This window comes from Aptenodytes forsteri, unplaced genomic scaffold (assembly GCF_000699145.1).
Source record: "Aptenodytes forsteri isolate BGI_AS27 unplaced genomic scaffold, ASM69914v1 Scaffold366, whole genome shotgun sequence".
In the NCBI taxonomy this organism is placed as follows: domain Eukaryota; kingdom Metazoa; phylum Chordata; class Aves; order Sphenisciformes; family Spheniscidae; genus Aptenodytes; species Aptenodytes forsteri.
In genome coordinates this window covers 2,517,510-2,538,786 of record NW_008794621.1, presented here as the reverse complement: position 1 = coordinate 2,538,786, position 21,277 = coordinate 2,517,510, and the positions used below count along the sequence as shown (strand labels likewise).

Below are 21,277 nucleotides of genomic sequence, written 5' to 3'. Positions count from 1 at the left end.
CAGTACTCCAGGTGGGGTCTCACCAGAGCAGAGTAGAGGGGCAGGATCACCTCCCTCGACCTGCTGGCCACGCTTCTTTTCATGCAGCCCAGGATATGATTGGCCTTCTGGGCTGAAAATACTTTTTTCTTATAGGTATGCTGTGATTTTTGAATCCTCATACAATCTGCCAAAGCAGAACCACTTCCCGTAAGAACACTCAGCAGCAACTGTCTTCTGGCAACTGAGATCTGTGACCTCTGGCTACCAAGCAGCTTCAGTGACACACTGCCATGACTGTATACAGCCTTCCAGTACAGATGCTTACATATGCAGCAAATGTTGGCTTTACACCGTTACACTTCTCATGAGGGTACTGGAAGAATAAGTATTTCAAGCTTGTGAGAGAGCTTAAAGAAAATCTATTCCTAATAACAAGCGTTTAACATGGTCTGAAAGTAATCTAGTCAGGTCAAACCAAAAGCTTATTCTCTTCACAGCAAAAAACTGTGTTCTTAGATTTTAAGCCAACATAACCAACTTCTCATGCAATTGTGCCTGCTTCTATTACAGAACTTACTACAAAGGATGTATGGACTGAAATATTAGCTGTCTTTGTAGAACTCAGACTAAGCACAACTTGACAAAAAACCCACAATATTGAGAGGAAGACAGAAACACTTAGGAGTTGTTTAACTATTTTTCTTTTAGTAACTATGCAAGCTGCAAAGTAAAAGGAGCACAAAAGTAAAGGAAAGGGAGAATGAAACTACTATGGCACATTATCGTATCTTGTACATAGGCACCCAACCTCTCCTTGTTGAATTTCTTTCAAGTCAAGGAATCTGGAGCCGTGCCCTATGTCAGTGGCAAGCTACAGTAACGTTAATGGGGAAATCAACAGCTCCTGATGGCAACTTTTTTTAAACAGATCCTGTGCATTTAGCACAAAAAGCCAAAATGGAGCTCATCCAATCTCACTCCAACAGTCAACTCCTTAAAAAACAAAATAGGAGCTAAAACAACCCCCCCCCCCCAGCCTCAACTCCTTTGCTTGATACCACCAAAAAAATTACTTATTCAGACATCAGCCTTTTTTAGTCACAGATGCTGAGAATTTTAGAATAGTAAATAGCAACTCAAGAAAAAGATTTATTGAATAAATTATTCACAATTACTTAAAAAGCACATTCCTAAAATGAATAATGGTAAGTCTTTTTTCTGGCTCACCCGGAAGGACCTTCTTTTTGAAGCTTCTCTTGCACCTCGCTTAGCTGAAGAAGGGTCTGTTCCTAAACCTCGTGTTCGCTGCTGTGAAGATGAAGACTTGAATTTAGGAGGAGACACTAGAACTGCACCTCCTATTGTAGTGGAGAAGATGAAAAATGCTTTATTACCTTAAATAACCTAATAAATTAATTCATACATGTCTTTTCTCTTTAGTTCTTGAAATACTGCTTTGCATTTAAAAGTCTTTTTACCAACAGCTGGGGTAGTGAGATCATGATGAGTCCTGTGAGCTCCACCAAGTGCTCTCAGCTTTGGAGTAGGAAGCCTGCCGCCTGTCCTTGAGGATACAGAAGAAGAATCTGACACAGCTGCAGAAGAATTCAATACTAAGGTATTCCCACTGCAAAAAATGAGAAATAATTAAAGGATTAGCTAAGGACTCAGAAGTCTTGCACTCAAGCTTTTTGTTTCTAATACATTCCTACAATGAAGCCTAAGGCAAGACAGTTAGGGCCATAAAACACTAACAGCCTGTAGCTAAAACATCCGCTTGCAATGGGGAGTCCTGGATTCCAGCCCTTGAGCCTCAGTTTCTGTATTTTATTTTTTTTTTATGTAACTGGATAAAATACATAAACAGTCTCAAGCTGCAAATTCAGGCTCCCTCTGTCCCAATAAACCTTGAATGTATTGCTGCACAGCAGCAAAGACTCAACAGGAGGGCTGGAAAGAGTACTCACGCAGAAAAACTTTGAAACTGCTTGCCACCTTAGAGGTGGGAATGTGGGTTTGACTCTTTTCAGTCAATGTGGTGGAACTGAAACGAAGTATTCCACATTTATGTAACTGTTCTAGCCCCCAGGTTATTAAATAAATCAGCACTACCACTTCTGCCTTCTTCCTCCAGATGCATTTCAAAAGGAGGTGGCGGCATACCCACACTGTGCAAGGAACCTGATCCTATTAGTGCATGCTAGACACGCTCTGAGGACATCTAGGCAAAGAATGCCTCATTTCGAGCTCTCAAGCAGGCTTAGATAACATGCAAGTCTTAAGCTGCTCTGCATGGCCAAGTCCAGAGCATATCTCAGCACACACACAACCACATTACAGGATGACAGAAAATCTTCAACGTCAATCAGAGACACATCTATGAACTAGATAATCTCCAGAATTAGACAGAAACTTAAGAAGGTTTTCAGGATGATGGTTTTGAAAGCCTGCATTTAATTTCTATTTGAGTCTAGCATCTCAATCTTTCTTTGCCTGGGTTTTGCATACAGGATATTATCACCAAAGACGACAATTGCAATTCCTTACCTTCGATTCATGCTGCAACACCAAAGATAAAACCCAATGAGGAATACAAAATGCTTAGATGGTATGGTAACAAGGGCCAAAGTTATTCAGATTTAAATATCTATCAAACTAAAATATTGTTCTTGTAAAAAAAGTATACAAAACTTGCACAGTAAAAAGCCAGAGACTTCTGTAACTACATATAATTTGGATCTTTCAACTGTCAAATACAGTACTATGCACATACTGAATTGATCTCTCATTATTTCTAAATACCCCTCCACCTTTTTCCCACCTGTGCTCAGTAACATAATCACCGGTGATTACCGAATGAGAGGTTTTTTTTCCTCCCAAGTCCTTTATCTTTGCCCATGAATTTTTTTAAGAAAAACAGATGCTTAAGTACAAGATTAGCATGTAATCTACCCTTCCAGTCTTATCAGTCCTATGCTGTCAATTTGAAGCAGATTGTGAGCTTTAATTTTCACCACACTTGGCTGCTGTGTAATGAACAGTCTGTTCTAAGAGGCCCATACTGCAAATTTATAGTTTTGGAAAAAAACATTAGAATTGTTCATGCTTCTACAAACTTCTGTTCTGCAAGTTAGAAATCCAGTATTCTTAATGACAGATCCATTTCCATCAACCAGCTCAATGTCTTGAACTTTCTCATTCCTTATCATATTGTTAAAAACAAAAGTAGTCTCACACCAACTTATACTCTCTTAAGTAAGTCTGATTTAAAAACAAAAATTAGTTAACCTACAAATTTCTGAGATGTTAGAGGAAAAAATTATATATATACACCACAAAAACGTTCAGTTTTACCCTTCAATTTTCTTATCTTCATTGGCATCCTTATTGTTTTTTTCTAACTGCTGAGCCACAGCTACAGCCTGTTCATCTTGTTTTTCTTCCGCTTCTGTTGATTGCCGATTCTCCCTTTCTTCAGCACCTTCTTGTTCACCCCAAACTAAACGCCTTTTGACTGGAACAGTTAAAGTATCTGACATGTCTTTCTTCTCAGCGCTGTCCTGGTGTGGCTGTTCTCTGGAGTCAGCTTGCTGCAGCATTTTGGGGCTTGGTGCAGTCTCTTTTTCAGACACTCTAGGTAACAAAGAAAGCACTGTTTCATATCATTGATTTGCATGATATACATGTGTCCATGTAGAACACATCCATCCAGCTCAGCCCTTTGCCAAAAGTACAGCTCAGATATTAGAAAGTGGTACAGTCGACATGATGAATGGTTAAATTTCCACTGAAGTTTTAACTGATGTTTAAGCATAACCCATTTTCAAACTAGATTCTATGAAAACTCTTTCTGGATTACCATTTCCAAAGATGTAATGTAAAATTAGGGCTCTATTTCCAATTTAAACAACAAGTTACATTATCAGAAGTGCTCAAAAAATAACTAGTTCCATGCATAGGGACTGTCTGATGCCACAGTTTTGAAAGCCAAGCAGTTTAGAAGACTCCTTTTCAGGCACAATTTTTGAAAGTCTTAAACTCTCAAATGCTCACAGAAATCAGTGCAAATTAGACTAGTGCACAGAAATGAGAGCAGTAAGAGGATCTGTATTTCACAGGCAAAAAAACAAACCAGTAAACCAAAACATTTACACCATACTTAGTATCACACATTATAGTGTAATAAATACTCTTTTACATGTCATCCCCCAACCCTTATTAGAACTACAGTCATGCAAATGGGTAGATCTCTCCCACATAGACAAGTAGTGCACATACAGCAGTCTAAGTGGACTACAGAGGCATCCAAAGCACTGTTTTTAAATATCAGATCTCAGAGAAGACACAAATGGCTTTTTTTTTCTCCTTGCTTGAGCAATAGCTGTCTACATTTTACTAAAATACTAATTCTGAATTTTTGTAGCAAGGGATTTAATATCTGCCAATTGTGACAGCCTTCAAAGAAAGGAGAAAATGGATGTACACCATTCCAGTTCCTAAGTCTTCATCTCAGAACTAAACAGTGTCTAAGACTCAACTACAAGATTAATTAATCCTGACAAGAACACTGATAACATCTGAGTAGGCAAAACATATTTCATATCATTCCAGTGGAAAGTGGAATATTACTTCAGTATGACTTACTGCGAAATTCCTCCAGACTTGATGAGACTAAGGTTGCCACACTAAATACGCATTTGCAGAGAATTATAAAGGAGTAACTTTCTCTTCTTTCAGAAGACTGGACTGTGCCTCATTTTCAATTTGAGCACATATCAACTGATGTATCTGTGAAAAGGTAAATGCCCTCATCTGTTCTAGAGAATTTACATATCACAGGATCGTAGAACAGCCCAGGCTGGAAGGGTCCTTGAAAGACCATCTGGTCCAACCTTCCGTGGGGAAAGGGAGCCTAGATGAGATTATTGAGCACCCTGTCCAATCGCATCTTGAATACAGTCAAACATCCAAGATCTCACAGCTATGCTAAGCCTACATTCAGCATTTTGCTCTGTTTCAAAGCTGCAGAATAATAGTCAGGAATGACAACCTTACCCGGCAAGATCTAGTGCTCTGATGTTGTTGCTGATGCCTTCTTCTGAACTGGAATTTGAGGACACATCCCAAAGACTGTTATTATCGGACAGGATCTGATTGAGATGGTATCGGGAGAAGTGTGTTCCCTCTACTCGTTGCCTGTAAGCTTTTGCTCTTTCTCGAAGTTCTCTCACCTACACATCAAGGTTTCACAAGTTGCATGTCTGTTTAAAGTTCATTAATAGGCTATTATAAAGTATTTGCATTAGCTAATGGCAGCTAGAGGAGAAAGGCAAATTACTCATAAAACAGGGCCACCCACAGCACAAAAATTGCATGCCGCAGTAAATGCAACAAAAGGAAAGCAAAAATAACAAAAGTGTGTATTTAGTAAGCATGTTTGAGCCATGAAGCCAAAGCAAAATTGTCAATTATTCATTCACTGATCACAAAAAGTTATGCAGCAACTATGAATAAGTTTAGTGCTGGATTCTAGTTTTTCCATCAGCGCTCAGACACAGTGCTCCAAACACTGAAACAGAAACTTAGATGCAACCAACCTCCATATACCACACGGAATTTAGGGTGTTTTGAGATGCCTAAGGAGAGGAATACAGAATTATTTTTAAATTTCTTATTTTTCTCTCAACTCTGTATTGTTATTATCACCCTTGTAACTTTATTTCAGTCTAAGTAAGAAATTAAATACTAAAAACCTGTCAACATAGCTCTATGCTGCCTCCCTGAGATTCAATAAAAAGCTGTAAAACAAATACATCAGCACTGGTATTTCACCAGTTTTTGCCAAGCCTGAGGAAATTAATTTAGATTTCTAAGCATTAACACTCAAAAATACATTCACCACCAATTTATTATTATTTCAAGTCAACAGATCGATATGCATGTGTAATACTGAGTTTGTATGCTGTGAACACTGCAACTGTCTCTAGCTTAATCTTATCTCAGTGAGGAGCTGATAATTACATGAGAACTCTTGGTGCTGTTGCATGTAAGACATAATATCAAAATCATTCCTTCTAGGCTATCAGTAACTGTAAGAATGAGATACAAAACTGTTCAGATGTCAGGTTTAGTCTTAAAAAAAATAAAAGTGATAAGCCCTCTCTTTAGACATTATACTGCTGATTATACACTATCATTTTTATGCTTAAAACTAGTTAAACACTCACACTGTCTTGTGTCTTTCACCCAAACACAATTAAAGTGCAGGAAGAAAAAGCAACAACAAAACTTTTATGTTTAAATTATTAAAAATAACTTTGTGATATCATTGTGTGAATTCTGGCTCACTAAAAAAATGGTTCACAGGAAATAAGTATTTTGTCAAAGAGCAGGAAAGTAATACTGACACTTCCTCTAGCATATTTTCATAGCTTTTCCTATTTATTCTTCTTTCATGATAGCCTTCGCATCATTCTTCCTGCGAGGAACAGAGTTGCTGGGCCAAATTCCGCTAAACTCACTAAAAGTAACTGAATGCAGCAGATGGAAATCCACTTAGCCCACACCAGCTAACATCCCACAATTTGACCCACTAAACTTCCAAAGAATAGCCTATTAAAAACACATGCTTGTCATTTTAAGAGGAGAGTTTAAAATTTGAGGTGCAAGTGATTTACTGGATTATTCACTTTAAGTAGAAGAATGAAAAATTAATTATGATTGCCACAACAGAAGGAATATAAATCCAGAGCAACAGGACACTGCAGGGGGAGGAAGAATACTATGTCTCCAGTGAATTGTGAAGAAGTACAAAGGACAACCGTCTCCTTCAGTGACTCAGCGGGCAGCATTATCTCAGCAGGACACAGGCCCCAGAGAGTCCTACTGTGATTATGAATTGCCCGCATTAATTTTTCAAAAGCATAATTCAAAGAGATTTTTTCATTTGACTGCTGAAAAGCACCCCTTAGTAATATATTGTAGAGTAGCAGTCTAGGAGTAATCACTACGGCTAAGGTCATACCAGGATTCTATTATGGTATTTGCCTGTTTGGGCACAGAACTTCAGAAAGTCTTCTTTGGACCCAAAGTTACCCATATGCGGTCTCAACTAAGGGAGAAACCAGACTGGATCAGTCAGAGCTTATCATCTAATCACTTATGCTAAACGAGAGATGTTCTGTAGGCACCTTTGGCAGGGGCAAGTCTCAACAACCCACCAGACGTAGAGGTTAGATACAGCTTCGAAGAACATTTCTCTTCATGTCAGTGCATTAGTGTGGGAACAGGTATGGAATCATGTAGAAACCAAAAGGACTGCTGGGCAGCCTATGCTGGGAATGGCCAAAGTACCTTTGTTGCTTTACAATAAAACCGATGCGCTTGACACTTTTTTCAAGTTATACATTCTTTCATTAATCTGCTGTTAACATACTTCTCAAATGGCTAGATTCTTTCTTATGTCTCAACCGTGAATGAAATATTTTATTCAGCCCTATTTTAGCCATGCTGGACCCCATCTTGTAGTTCTTAGAACAAAAATATTGATGGATGCTACAAGAAAAAAAGCCTGGCCAAGAATCAGGTCTATCAGGATTTTTATTCTTGTATTAACAGAGGTTTTAAGAATTAACCTTGGTTTTCTTCCAACCTGTCTTGAAGACCAGAAAATTCCAAGCTTTAACCTTGCCCTGTGCTTTCACTACACCCACAAAATGCTTCTTATTAAGAATTACAACCCTCAATGATATATATGGAAATATTAACAAGAAAATAGCAAATTAAAAAAAACTCCACATAGAAAAAATCCCACACAGTAACACATTTACACAAGCTAAATATTATTCCTTGTCTACTAGCAAAACTAGTTTTGATATGCTGTACTGGTTTTGGCTGGGATAGAGTTAAATGTCTTTATAGTAGCTCCTATGGTGCTAAGTTTTGGATTTGTGCTGAAAACAGAGTTGATAACAAAGGTATGGTTTAGTTATTGCTGAGCAGTGCTTACACAGAGTCAAGGCCTTTTCTGCTTCTCACCCCACCCCACCAGTGAGTAGGCTGAGGGTGCACAAGAAGCTGGGAGGGGACACAGCCGGGACAACTGACCCCAACTGACCAAAGGGATATCCCATACCATATGACGTCATGCTCAGCATATAAAGCTGGGGGAAGAAGAAGGAAGGGGAGGGACATTCAGAGTGATGGCATTTGTCTTCCCGTGTAACGGTTACGTGTGATGGAGCCCTGCTTTCCTGGAGATGGCTGAACACCTTCCCTGCCCCGATGGGAAGCAGTGAATGAATTCCTTGTTTTGCTTTGCTTGCGCACATAGCTTTTGCTTTACCTATAAACTGTCTAGTTTTCTCACTTTTACCCTTCCAATTCCCTCCTCCATCCCACTGCGGGGGAGTGAGTGAGCAGCTGTGTGGGGCTTAGCTGCCTATTGGGGTTAAACCACAACATATGCTCACAGGCATGTGATGTAAAGTCTAACAGAGACAGGAGAAATTCAGGTAATTCCAATTATAAAAGTCTCTTCTCTATGAACTCATAGTAGGATCTAATGTAGGTACGCATACATAAAAATGTGTATGTAATCAAAAACGTGTATGTAATCTAAGCACATTTATCATCAATAAAATATTCGTTATTACAGTCTTAAAATGAATTTGGCTCTTCCAGCTACCCAGCACAACTCCTTCATCTAGAAGGCCCTAAAAATCCTAGTAATTCTTTTTTGAATTCTTCATGCCTACTGCCAAACGACTTCTTTCTAGTTTCCTGCAATTCCCTTGTCAGCAAGAAAATCTCCATGGAAAAGTCAGCCATATCCAAAACACTTATCTACAGTGTGGGAATTTCTTGATTTCTCATATACTCTCATTAAATGCTGCATATATTTACTTCCTACATCTCTGAAACACAACCCATAAAGGATCCTGCCTGGTAAAGCAGAACATCCACCCTCCACTTGCAGTCTCCTCATTCTTTCCATTGACTGTACTGCAGCGACTCCTCCCAGCTGGCTGTGCTGCAAACACAATATACTGCAAGGCAATGTGTCCCTCTCCCTTTACTTGCCTACCAGTCAGTTGCTCGTGAAGCTGAGCAATGCTCCTGACTGTTTTGAATGTTACTGATGCACCATCCAATCTCCAAATGAAAGTCTTACGTGCCAGAAAAATGACATAATATTCTACAGAAATATTCTGTATACCACTTAGTCAGGCTGCATGCAATAGTTCAGAATATTCTATAGTTCAGAATATTCTACAGCCTTAGTTACAGTAAATCTACTGCATATATCAATACATATAAAAAATAAAAATATTGCTTGTTTTTAGTCTTCTAACATCCTCTTGAGGCTGTTTTCACAGAATGGATTCTCTCATGCTTGTATACACAAAATCTGATTATGAATCATCGCATACTACGATACACTTTAAACCTTGAGACCTATTTCTCATTGAGTATTTTGTATACATTCAAGATATTATTTCTTTTTGCCTAAAAAGAAAATTACTTGCTAGATTAAGTCCAGTGAGAAAACACAGAACTGAATGCTACCGCACTACTCCTGCAATTCTCAGAAAGTGTTATTTTCAGAATCTCAAAGCCCAACACACTAGAGCCATCCGCTCCACTTCCACCTTCCACATCAGCTTGGTCCCAATTGATGAGGAAACACATTTCCAACTATTTGCCACACACGTAGCAGTGCACAGTGTCTCACAAAGGCTCCCTCTATCAGCTGGGAGACGACTAAGTCAATTCAGTGAAATCTGACAGTTGCAGAACTAGCTCTAGCAGTTCCTTAGCACACTGCTGACAGTTTTGATTTACTTGACTAATTCAGGAAATCATACTCAATAATCCTGCTAAGAAATCCTGTGGTCCTGAAGCTGTTCAGCATTTTCAGAGTTCTGTCAAATGAGTTCCTATACAGTATAATACTGGTCGCAGTTACTGAATAAACTAGAAAATACTTAGATTGGCTGAAACTTGCAAGAGAAATTCTCAATTTTATGTTGTGTGTAACTGACTTCAGCTGACTGCTTTGAATGGATTCAGCATGGCAAGCTAACAAACTGAGCCTGACTCTCAAGCTGACCTAGGCTGATACACATGTTGGCCTTTTCCTTTTATTCCCTTGGAATTTCCTATCATCCACTTCTGCATTTTGAAAACTTCTGCTTGTTAAAACTGGGCTGAACATCAACGCTGAGATTATCTGCTCCAAGAGATTCTGTTCTGAATGATTCTGATTGTAAGGGAAACAAAACTCCTCGCTTGCTTTGGATGTCACATTAATATAATCTTTGAGTCACGCCATCTCTTATTTTTTCTTGCTATATATTACACTGACTTGTCAGAACCTAATCATCACCTTTGGGAGCTTGAGTCATTAGCATTAATCTCAAAACTGTATCTTACAAACCCACAATTCAAAGTTTTTTGCATCTAAAAATCAAAATACAAAGCATACTCGGGCTTCAGATTTTTTTAAGAATACTCACCTGGCTGGGAACTTTACTTCTAATACGAGACCAAGCTCCATCTTTGTAGAAATACTGGGCTGGAGACAAAAATTTTGACCTATATTCAGTGTTCATCTTCCTAAGAAATCAAGAATGAGGAGAGGAAAAAAAGACAGAAAGAGTAAAGCTTGATATCCAGAATACTCTTTTTAAGAGCACTTTTAAAAGTTATATCAACAATCATAAGTATATTTGCACTTAAATGCCAGGGCTGAGATGTGAAAAATGCATGCTTTGAAACACAGCTCATCTACACCAACACCACTAGGAAAGCTGTGAAAAAGCTCATTCACAGTTGGTGGCTCTTCAAGTAGTTATTCCTGTTGGTTTTTCCTCACAACCCTTCTGCCAGAAGCTTTTGCCCTGACAGCCAAATCAGAACAGCAGAGTATAATACACACGTAAGCCTCAATTACTTCAATGCAAAGTGCAGCACCTTGGTTTAAGTCACTGATGAAGGTGTATTTAAGTAAAAATGCTTGGTTTGGCACTAATGTGTCTGAGACATTTCCTTCTGTGAACTCCACTCTAAAGGTGCTCTGCGTATGGGTGGGGTGAACTGTTGGGGCTAGAAACATCTGACTACCAGAACAATGGTCAGTATAATTCATCTAACTATGTCCTACGGGCTTTGATCTTCAAAAGGCCTCAGTACTTGAAAAGATGGATTCATTTACCCCTTCTGCCACACACATACATACGCAGAAAAATTAACATCATCTAACCTATAGCAGGCAATAAGCAATACTTCAAGTCCTTAAGCACTGAACTGTGGATTTATCAGCTTAAATCTAAAGAGGTTTTTGTTTTTAATCTCGCTTCAGAACATTACTAACTTTATTTTAATATATTCAGCATTGGGTGAAAAAGCCCTCTTTTTCAGTCCTTCTTCAGAAATAGATCATAAAAGCCTGAAGTCAGAGAATAAAATGCACCTTGTAAAAAGAAAAATACCAAGGCAAAAAACCCTTATTAGACAAAATTTCTTTCCGTATGTCCCTTTCTTTGAAACTGACAGAATTCCTTCAGTTTTGGTTGCAACACTAATGGATTAGCTCAAAAAACACATCGCTGCTGTGCCTTGATCCCAGTCATTCTGCTGCAAAAGCAGGCCATGCAATGCAGCTTGCATACAAAGTGACAGTCCTGTCTGCATATTGAGAACTTGCACATTTTGACAGCTATTTGCCCAGTGACTGCTTTGGAAACTTTTGTCTTGTGCTACCACACTGAAGGCATAAGAGGCAGAAATTTGTCCTTAAATTAAAAAAGACATAGCAAATGATCAAGAATTTTACACACTGCTCACTGCAAAATTGACTACAATCTACATCAAAGATCTATGAAACCCAAGGAGTCAAAGGTTAACTACACTGTCCTTAAATTAAAAAAGACATAGCAAATGATCAAGAATTTTACACACTGCTCACTGCAAAATTGACTACAATCTACATCAAAGATCTATGAAACCCAAGGAGTTAAAGGTTTTAACTACACTATATCCACTCACTTTTTCATAAAGCAATTTTATTTTATAGAATTTTGGGTGATCACGTTGTAATTATCTCCCAATATCCAACAGCATTCAGACCTAGGTAAGTCTCCTCCCCCATCTTTAATCTAATGCCTTAACATTGCCAGAAAGTCATGTGAATGAAAGCAATCGCTGGGACACACATTAAGCACAAAGACAGCAGAGATGGATTAATTTTATGCATTGTAAAACCTACATCCATTCTGGGCTTTTATTTCTCTTGGCATATCTCAGATGTGTAGAAAATGGAAACACGGGTTCAGTTCCTGCAATATAGGTATGTGGCAGAAGAAAAAGATACTTTGATAGCGCTCAGTAACATACAATTTCATTTTATTTCCGCGCTTGTCAGATTACCCTAACTGGGACAGATTTCTTTACTTCCCTTTACCTCATGTGTTTGCTTTTGTTACTCTGGGACAGAAGGTGGTACGGACTAGAAAAAGCAGACATCAGGTACAATCATCACAGTTTTAAAGCGTGGAGCAAGCACAGGAGAGCAGTTTGAAAGGTGACTACAACTTCCAAAGCACTCGCTGAAAGTTTAGTAGCAGCACTGCACCAATTTAATTTCATTCATGTTAAATTTATTAATAATATTATCATTTCATCAGAAGGTTCAACTGAACGAATGTGGTTACAAAGCTTCCACTTCCGCCGCCTGCGGAGAAGGGGATGGAAATTAACACCAGGTTTAGATGTACACACAAGAAGCTCAATCCCAGCGCTGCAAGGGGGCATTTGCCCCTGCAACTGTAGCATGGCGTGGTTAAAGGTCCATTGTCCATCATTCTAAATATTAGGCTGCTGGACACCTATTCACTAGGCTAGGTTTTCCTATTTTATACATACCCACGACTTGTATGTAAAGAGAGGGGCTTTGGACTGATATGTTGCTTATTTTTTTGTTTAGGATGTTTCTGTTCTGATCTCCCTTGTTTTGCTGCATCTTCTGCTGGCTTTTGAAACGGTTCTTCCCTCTTACTCTAAGGCAAAGATAATTTTAAAAATACCGCATTAGCTAACAAACTGAAAACCCTCATATTCCTTTTGACATCAAGCTTTTGCAAAAAGTTAGTTTTATTTTAGTGTTAGCTGTTTCACATATTTAATACAAAAAAGAATATTACATTCCTTTGTTAATACAAAAATAAACTAGCAAAATGCCAAAGCTAAGATTCTGAGTGCAACATTCAGTTAGTTAGATGATCTATTTTGTACGCTTTACAAAATGAATTTAACATGAAACACAGAAATAAAATAATACAATACCTGTGCATTCTAACCTGTTTGTGTAAGACTTAACATGTGTATTTCTGGAAGCTGTAATAAATAAAAAAAATAAAAACTCTTAGCTTTATAGTCAAGCAATATAAACCAATTTATAAAAAAACAAAGGCAAATTTTTCATTTGCTGCCATTCTGGTTTATAAAGGGTCAGATTGACTTGTTCAGTTTTCACATCAAAGATATTTTTTTTCCTGCTTATTTTATCCTCTTGGAAATCCCATGCATGATTTCTGATTCTGCTAGAGATCTTCACAAATATTGTTAAAATTAAAAAAAAAAAAAAAAAAGGAAAGCAAAAAAAAAAAAGCCCACCAAAATACCCCAAAACTTTTTCAAGATACTCATCAGAGAAGAGATATCGGTATAAACAAAAAGTGTTTTAGACACTTCCACCAAAATTCCCTTCTCATGCCTTCTCTTCTTTCACTTTATTAGCTCTCTTGGGAAAACATAACCTGACTTTCCAATATGAAAAACAAACAAATGCTTCCTGAAAGCCTCATGCCTTTCAAGCTTTCTTCACATCTGCTAAAAGAGGCAAAAGGGGACATAAAATTCGTCATTCCCAGATGAGATTTAAAGCACTGGGCAGGTCTGAGTTTTAAATGATAAAGCCTCCAAGCCAACAATCATCTTTAAGAACCTCAAAAGTACCAACAGCTTAAACTGAGCCACAGGCACTCCATGTTAAGTATGCATTTTGCTCAGTAACGGTCCTAGTGAACATGTTGTCTGACAATGGCTCTTTCTGCTTTATCAAGGAACAGAGATGGGTACTGAAGAGGCTCGTATGTGGTCCTTCTACCTGAAGGATGGTTAGCTAACCTGCAGGAATTTAGACAACACTACACTTGGCAGCTTGCTACAAAAATAGACATTCATATGTCCACCTTGCTAAACAGGTTAGCTGTCACGCAGTCTAAACTGCTCTCACCTATTTTTAGAAGGTCTCAGTCTGAAACAATTCCTTTTCATTAAATGTATCCAGTAAAATGGCCATAGCCACGTTTCCTAAAAGTCCACTTAAGTTTGTCCAAGTCAACAGCAAGACAAGGAAATGCAAGGCCTCAGAGAGCCGAATTACTTTCATAAAAGACATTTTAATGCTTTGAACTGAGTAAGAGAGCCTACGTAGGCTACACGATGTCCTGTTATAGCCCTGTGCTAAATACAGTTACTTACCTTTCAACCTATCAAGGCAAAGGCAAATGAATTGTAACCCTTCCTCCATGTTTCTTCAAATTACAACTATTGGGTCAAAATCAGTTCCAACTGTGGCATCTTCCATACATCAAAATATTGTTTTTAAATTCACACTATGTCTGATTTATGAGATCCAAAAAGTTCCAGACCTCCTATCCAGACTTTCTGCATACCAAGAGACTATACTGGTACCAATGAGAGTATAAATCAGAGATTTAGATTTCAGAAACTATCCTAATGACTAAAGACAAAGTTTCAATTAAAAAAAAAAAAGAACCCACTTGAAAAATAATAAATTAAGGTGACAGGAAAAACACACTTAAAATGTCATTGTAAACTGAACAAATGCACTGCAGAAACTACAGAACCCACTACAGAAACGCCTAAGAGCAAACAGAGCTGTACAGTGTTATTTTCACTCTTTTATACCAAACCCACTACTAACTGAGCCCAGTGTCATTAGCAACAGCTCTAAAATGTAACTAAAAAATTTCAAAATAAACCCACCCCCGCATTATAGAAAAGAACAATCAAAATTATAGAAGTATACTAATGCCTTTCTTTTAGGGAAGTATTTACTTGTTCACAAACCAGAAATTCTTTCTCTTCTGCACCACCTCTCTCTTGTGGACCCTTAACAGGAGGAGACCCTTTCAAATTTCTCTCATATGCAGTTTCAGAAGTAATTGCAGGAGATTTAAACGGAGGTATGGATTTACTTGTGTTGCAAATATCCTTTGGGGAAAGAAAACAAACAAAAAAAGAAGAGTGTGATTTGCTTACCTTAAGGCTAAATTTTCAAAATCGGTTAACCAATTCACGCAAATACACTCACATATGAGCAGAGAGATGGTCATGTGTACAAATACAGCATGTGCAGACTAATTAACTTCTAAGACAAACTGAAGAGAAACTTAATCTGATAAAAATACATTTAAAAGTGACGGAGTCAGGCACAGTTAAACCTGCAGTCACTGTTCTCAGTGAAGTTCACTAACAGAGGTTTTCTTCATTTGGGAAGACAGTTCACCTTCAGAGTTGTATGTAGGATCATATTTTAAAACATATGCCATAAAACTTCCCTACGAGTCCTCAGTACACGTCCAGTCCATAAGAAACAGACAACTCTTCTGAGTTTTAGAACTGGATGCTTAGGGCTTGGTAATTTGAGCTATCCACTATTTTCCAATCAATACTGTATTATAAACCAAGGTAGAGAATTTGCCTAATACATGGTCAGGTATCATCTCCTCATGGGGTGCTGAATTAAAAGACCACGCCGTGTGTCACAAGCATACATTTTCCCCAACTTTGCTATGAGAGTTTAGGTCTGACTTAAAACCTAACTTGGATAACTGATATTTTCACAGAATCTTTTCAAGGGAAAGGTATTGTCGTTATTCAGCATTCAGGTATATTCTCCATCATATCAACAGCAATCAAAAGAAAATCAGTTTGTTAACAGGCCTGATTTTTATCATGAAACTCTAATCTTAAGTTTAGAACCTGCAAACATTTATACATATTTAGATTTTCTCTAAGTTCTATTTATCTAAGGATTTATAGTGCCTACAGACTTATTCTTACGGCTTCTTATTCTGTATAAGCTGTGCAAAAAAAAGTTTACTATTGTAGATTCCACAGTCTTTCTTCTGAAATAGCACAATGTTCACAAGCATCAATAATGAAATTATCAAACTGATTTCTAATAGAATCAAATGGAATTCTTTACGAAATTTTCCATAAGGTGACGTTCTGGGACCTGCCTCTTCCTCAAATGGCCCTTTGGCTTCTATACTATTGTCATGCATTTCAGTGAGTTTTCCTTGGATAAGGGACTGCTGGGAAACAGATATCTCAAAGTCAGTCCACCTGCTTGGCATTCCAAAAAGAAAAAGACAGGAACAGTTTTTGTAGTGATTGATCCTAGTTACCAACATTTATGGCCTCTGAAAGCTGTTACTGAACAAATCTGTTACCTGTGAGTAAAAACAGAGAGAGCACCATTTGTAATAATCCCATTAATGTATATGCTCCTAGTGAAGAAACAGAAGATAAAATAAAAGCAGAAGTGCCTATTTTATACTGCAAAATGACCAAAAGATGGACTCAGGCTCTTAAGTCCTGATCCCAGTAACAATGAATTGAAAACACAAAGCAGTCTCACTCTCAGAGTTACTCTTTGTGGTTTGATTAGAAATAGCAGGATTTCCAACCCTACAAAGTCCAAAAACTCATTCTATATATCAAAATACCACAAGAGTGTCTTAAAATCAAAAGATTCCACTTTTAAATATAAGCAGTTCTCATGAAAGAAAAAAACACTACAAAGATGCACTTTAGGGCCTAGAAGTATATGTGCACAGAGATGGAGACTGAGAAGAAGAAACTGCAGTAACCCATAAAAGACCATGAGAATAAATAGTGAAGCCGGAATTATTTCAGTGGCAAGACATGTTATTACAATACAGAACACCTGAACATTCATCTGTTGATTAGCTCTATATTAGATAACATAAAAATGTTAAAAATGAAGGGTAACATTGAGTAGGATCTTAGAGCTTAAGGTAAATATTGAGTAGGATCTTAGAGCTCCTAAGGTAAATTAATGCAAACGGAAGAAAATAGTCCTGTTAGAAAGGACAGAATACAACCAGGGAGAAGAAGGATAAGTAATTAGACCTGACTACAATAAAGAATCACAGGGAAACAAATCTATACTATACTGCACTTTTGTATGTTGGAAGAACAAAAAAAATACCATTCAATACCAGCATTCAAGTTTGGACTGTATGTTGGAAGAACAAAAAAAATACCATGTAAAAGCATTCAAGTTTGGACCCCCCACCCCACCAAAGAGGAAGAAAGGAAAACTTGGAAAGTAAGCAACTTTGCTGATAAATGAATACTTTCTTTTATGTACTTTTTGGACTCTTTAAAGTTACCTGTTCAGCTGCAAGTATTGGTGACTTTTCATGAGGACTCTTCCAAACAAATTGGCTTTGATATTCAGAATTTCTGGGGAAAGTATTTAAACGTGAAATATTCATGCCCGCTTTCCTCTGAAGGACTCTGTGACGCTGATAACATAAAAAAGAAAAAATAATTAACACCGATTGTTCCCTTTCCTACAATGTTTTGCAAGTCAAGTATCTTTCAATGCACACTTTCAAACCAATGGTTTGGATTTTGGTTGTATGAATTAAATTAAAGCAAAGTACATTTTCTCATTATAGCCAATAATCCCAAAAAGTCTATACATCATTGGCTTAATCCTTGTTTAACTGAAATCAACAGGGACAGCATATGAAGGGCAAAATTCCTATTGACCTAAGTGGAACCAAAATCTGGTCTCAAAAGTACTGCTCCCCCAACAGAGAAGCTACAACACAGAAGAACATCAAAATACAGAACTAAGGAGAGAGTGAGACAACAGAGGCTGGTGTGTGTCTATTACTGTAAATATCAGATTAGTAATTTTTACACTGGTCAATTACAAAAAAGATATATCTTCCCTTACCCCATTACCCATTTTTTCAAATTCCTTTTTTGGAGATGCAAATGCTTCATTTTGATTTGGCGGAGCTGCAGAGGGTGATCTCTTCATGTCGTTTTCTGCAAGGGCAAGAGCTGTTTCACCTCTAGAATCTACCAAATCTGACCAAACTTTTGGGGGGAGCCTGGGTCCTTCTGGCGTTTCAATTTTTTCCTGATTCACACCATTGTTGTTGTGGTCTATGTGCAACTCTGCAGTCTTAAGATCCTCAGTTTCAACTGGGTCATTCAAATCACAATCTGCTGTCCATTCAAAGGACTTTGAAATCTGTGGATTATGGTAAGGTACCCTTCTCTTGGAAATGAAGTTTGGTTCTCTTGTGATTCCTGAAAAAGACATATTAGGTTTAACAAAAACATTCTATTGAAGACATAATATCACTCTACTACAAGAACAAACTGAAAGTTTATCTTACAACTGATTATTAGAAAAAACTATTTTAGTATCTTTGAGCAGTGACAGCCTATGAATTATGGGCACGGCTGTGAAATTCTGTCTTCTTTCCTATCTGCGAATGCCTTTCCTTTCCACTAAAGAGAGGTGGGAACATGGTGCTCCAGGACCATGTTGTATATAACCCTATAAAGCAAATATGACCACAGGACCACCTTTTGCAGGTTGATTCTGGGCATTGAACAACAACAACAGAATTAACACAGCCAGTGTAAAGCATGTGGTTAACACAGATACAGAATAACCAACCTGCAGTGATAAAAAAATGCCACAAACACTTCTCATTGCACGTGCACAATATACCTTGCTGAACAGGTTCTCACCTACTGTGACAAGACAGTGACAGATCACTATCCATCTAATACAACTGTGATTTAAAACCATCTCAGATAGCTGGCGACATTTTACAGTACGAACACAAAAACATTTCCAAAATTCTAAAAAACGCTATGTAACAAAACCAGGTGTCAAATTATTTTAAAGAATTACTGGCCATTACATGTACAAATGAAAATAAAATTACCCTATCATTTTAAGACGAGGACTGAATGACTGAACACATTTAAAGCAGAAAATCACAATCCAACCTCAAAGTCCTCAACTGCGATGGACAAATAAGTGAAGGCCCCTAACTGGCTGAAAGAAACACTTTCTAGGAGAGAGAGAGAAACTCCTATCTCATGAAAAAGCAACGTCGAGAGAGAGAACAACCTACAGTGAAAGGTACACAGAATGTGTGGATGTCCCAATAAACATACAGGTGGTAGGAAATAATTCTAGTGGAAAAGCACTGGAAAAGAAGCGGGAAGAAACTCAGAGCACCTGCAGCTGTTAACTTTTTGTGGTGATGTTCCAAGTCAATCTTAAAATTGCCAGCTATGTGTTTCAACAGGAGGAACCAGAAGTTTAAGTTAATTATCAAAAACAATCTGCAAATCCTATGAGGTGTCATGAGTGACATTTGAAGACGCACATGGTTAAACGGCCAGAAAAGATGTGGGAGTGAAAATAAATGCAAAGGTGGAGGAAAACTACACCAAGCACACAAAAAACCACCACTACAACGTGAGGAGGAGGAAAAACTGCTGTATTGCTAACTCATTACTTTATTGCAAGTCTTGTAAAATTTGCAGTTTAATTCAACTGGAAAAGAAGCATAGCTTACAATTCTAAAAATAAGTTAATGTGTTTGGATGTTTGGGCGTTTCAGAATTCGTGGAAGTTATTCTCTTCAGTACAGGGGCCCATACACAGAGCCATGTGCTAGGGAAAGCAAGGTTAAAGAAATATATACTTTTGCAGTAACAGAAGAAAGGAGTAATATATATCAAGCATAATCTTTGGCAAGATGAAATTATTTATTAAAATGTCTAGTATCTCAACTGAAAACAAACCATACTCCCCGTAGTTGCTTCTTAATTACTAGGTCATAATTTAGAACACTAAATATACTGTAGGAATGAATATATTGGATTCTAATTACACAGACTGCATAGTGTGGTTGCACAGAATTGCACATTTTTGTTAATCTGTCTTGTGCCACTACAATAACTCCTATTTTTTACTGCTGCTTTTCAAAGCACTGCACTTGTCATCACTCTGCAGCTTATTCCTTTTCCTCAACGCTCTATGGACCTTTCAATCCAGATGCTATTTCCTTTGTCTTCTACTTTCCAATCCCACATTTTCCTGCCATGGTAATGTCTACAACCCCTAACTCCTAGACTACAGCATCACCAGCTTTTCCATTTAATGCCCATCTTTTCTTTTTCTTTCCCCTAGTTAGCTGCCCCTGTAGGTCTTCATAAAAATTTTACTTTGTATCAAACTTTGCCCTAAATTAGTCTCCTCTTAAATACAGAATTCCACTTACTGTTTCCATGCACCACAGGTAACCCAATGCCTCCTTCTACACACCCCGTATGGGTTAGTAGTGCATCGGTGCTTCGTGTTTGGGACTCAGCTTACGCTGCATGCCAGAAACCACGTATTTTTCATGTTTTATATAAATAGCACTAACATTAAAAGAAAGTTTCAGTGTAGCCAGAAAGAATATGGCATTCAAAAACATATTCTAAATGATGACCAGGAATACACTTTTAACTGTATAAAGTGTACAAACTGCAAACACTACCAGTTCACTGTGGTCAGGCACTCAATCACAGCAAACCTCCCTAGACCTCCTGCAGCCCAGGCTCATCCTTGCCAGAGTTGGCTTAGACAGCGCCGGGGTTTGCGATCGAGGGGGCAAGCTTTCAGGGGTGCTTACCGAACTGATCTGACCGAAGTCCTGCCCACAAGGATTTCTGCTGTCGGGATGGGCTACAAAACTCTGGGGTTTTCCATTTGAAGTTTCTCTTATATTCACTCAGCCCCTGCAGCAAACAGAGGTGTCTGTCAAGTGACCGGTGCATATCCTGCTTCGCTGCTTCTGTCGGTAAGAGATCTCCAAGGGGAAAAACACCAACAAGGACGCTGCAGGATTCAGCTAAGCTGGCAGGTTGCTCTGCATCTTCCAAACCCACCCCCATCGAAGAGCGAAAACTACTTGACCGCTCTCCGAATAGCAGGAAACAGCATCGAATAATTCCATGCACCAAAAAGTACACAAAAACTTATTTATATCTTTAAGTTAATAAAATTTGAGGAACAAATACAGCCTGAACCCTCTGTCACCCACACGACTGAACTCTTCCTGCCTTTATTAGCCAGCGCTCCTCA

General features: G+C 38.1%; 1 protein-coding gene across 1 annotated transcript in view; it reads right to left on the bottom strand.

The window, feature by feature from the left end:
- MDM1 (Mdm1 nuclear protein) overlaps positions 1-21,087 on the bottom strand; it is a 26,668-nt gene extending 5,581 nt beyond the window's left edge. The window contains exons 1-11 of the mRNA XM_009273246.2: positions 20,826-21,087; positions 18,068-18,429; positions 17,493-17,627; positions 15,127-15,282; positions 12,907-13,040; positions 10,500-10,599; positions 5,580-5,618; positions 5,038-5,213; positions 3,337-3,615; positions 1,461-1,609; positions 1,210-1,340 (exon numbers count right to left, since the gene is read on the bottom strand). Coding sequence (XP_009271521.1) covers positions 1,210-1,340; positions 1,461-1,609; positions 3,337-3,615; positions 5,038-5,213; positions 5,580-5,618; positions 10,500-10,599; positions 12,907-13,040; positions 15,127-15,282; positions 17,493-17,627; positions 18,068-18,429; positions 20,826-21,087 — 1,923 coding nt within the window. The remainder of the gene's footprint in view (positions 1-1,209; positions 1,341-1,460; positions 1,610-3,336; positions 3,616-5,037; positions 5,214-5,579; positions 5,619-10,499; positions 10,600-12,906; positions 13,041-15,126; positions 15,283-17,492; positions 17,628-18,067; positions 18,430-20,825) is intronic.
- Between the last annotated feature and the right edge of the window lie 190 nt (positions 21,088-21,277).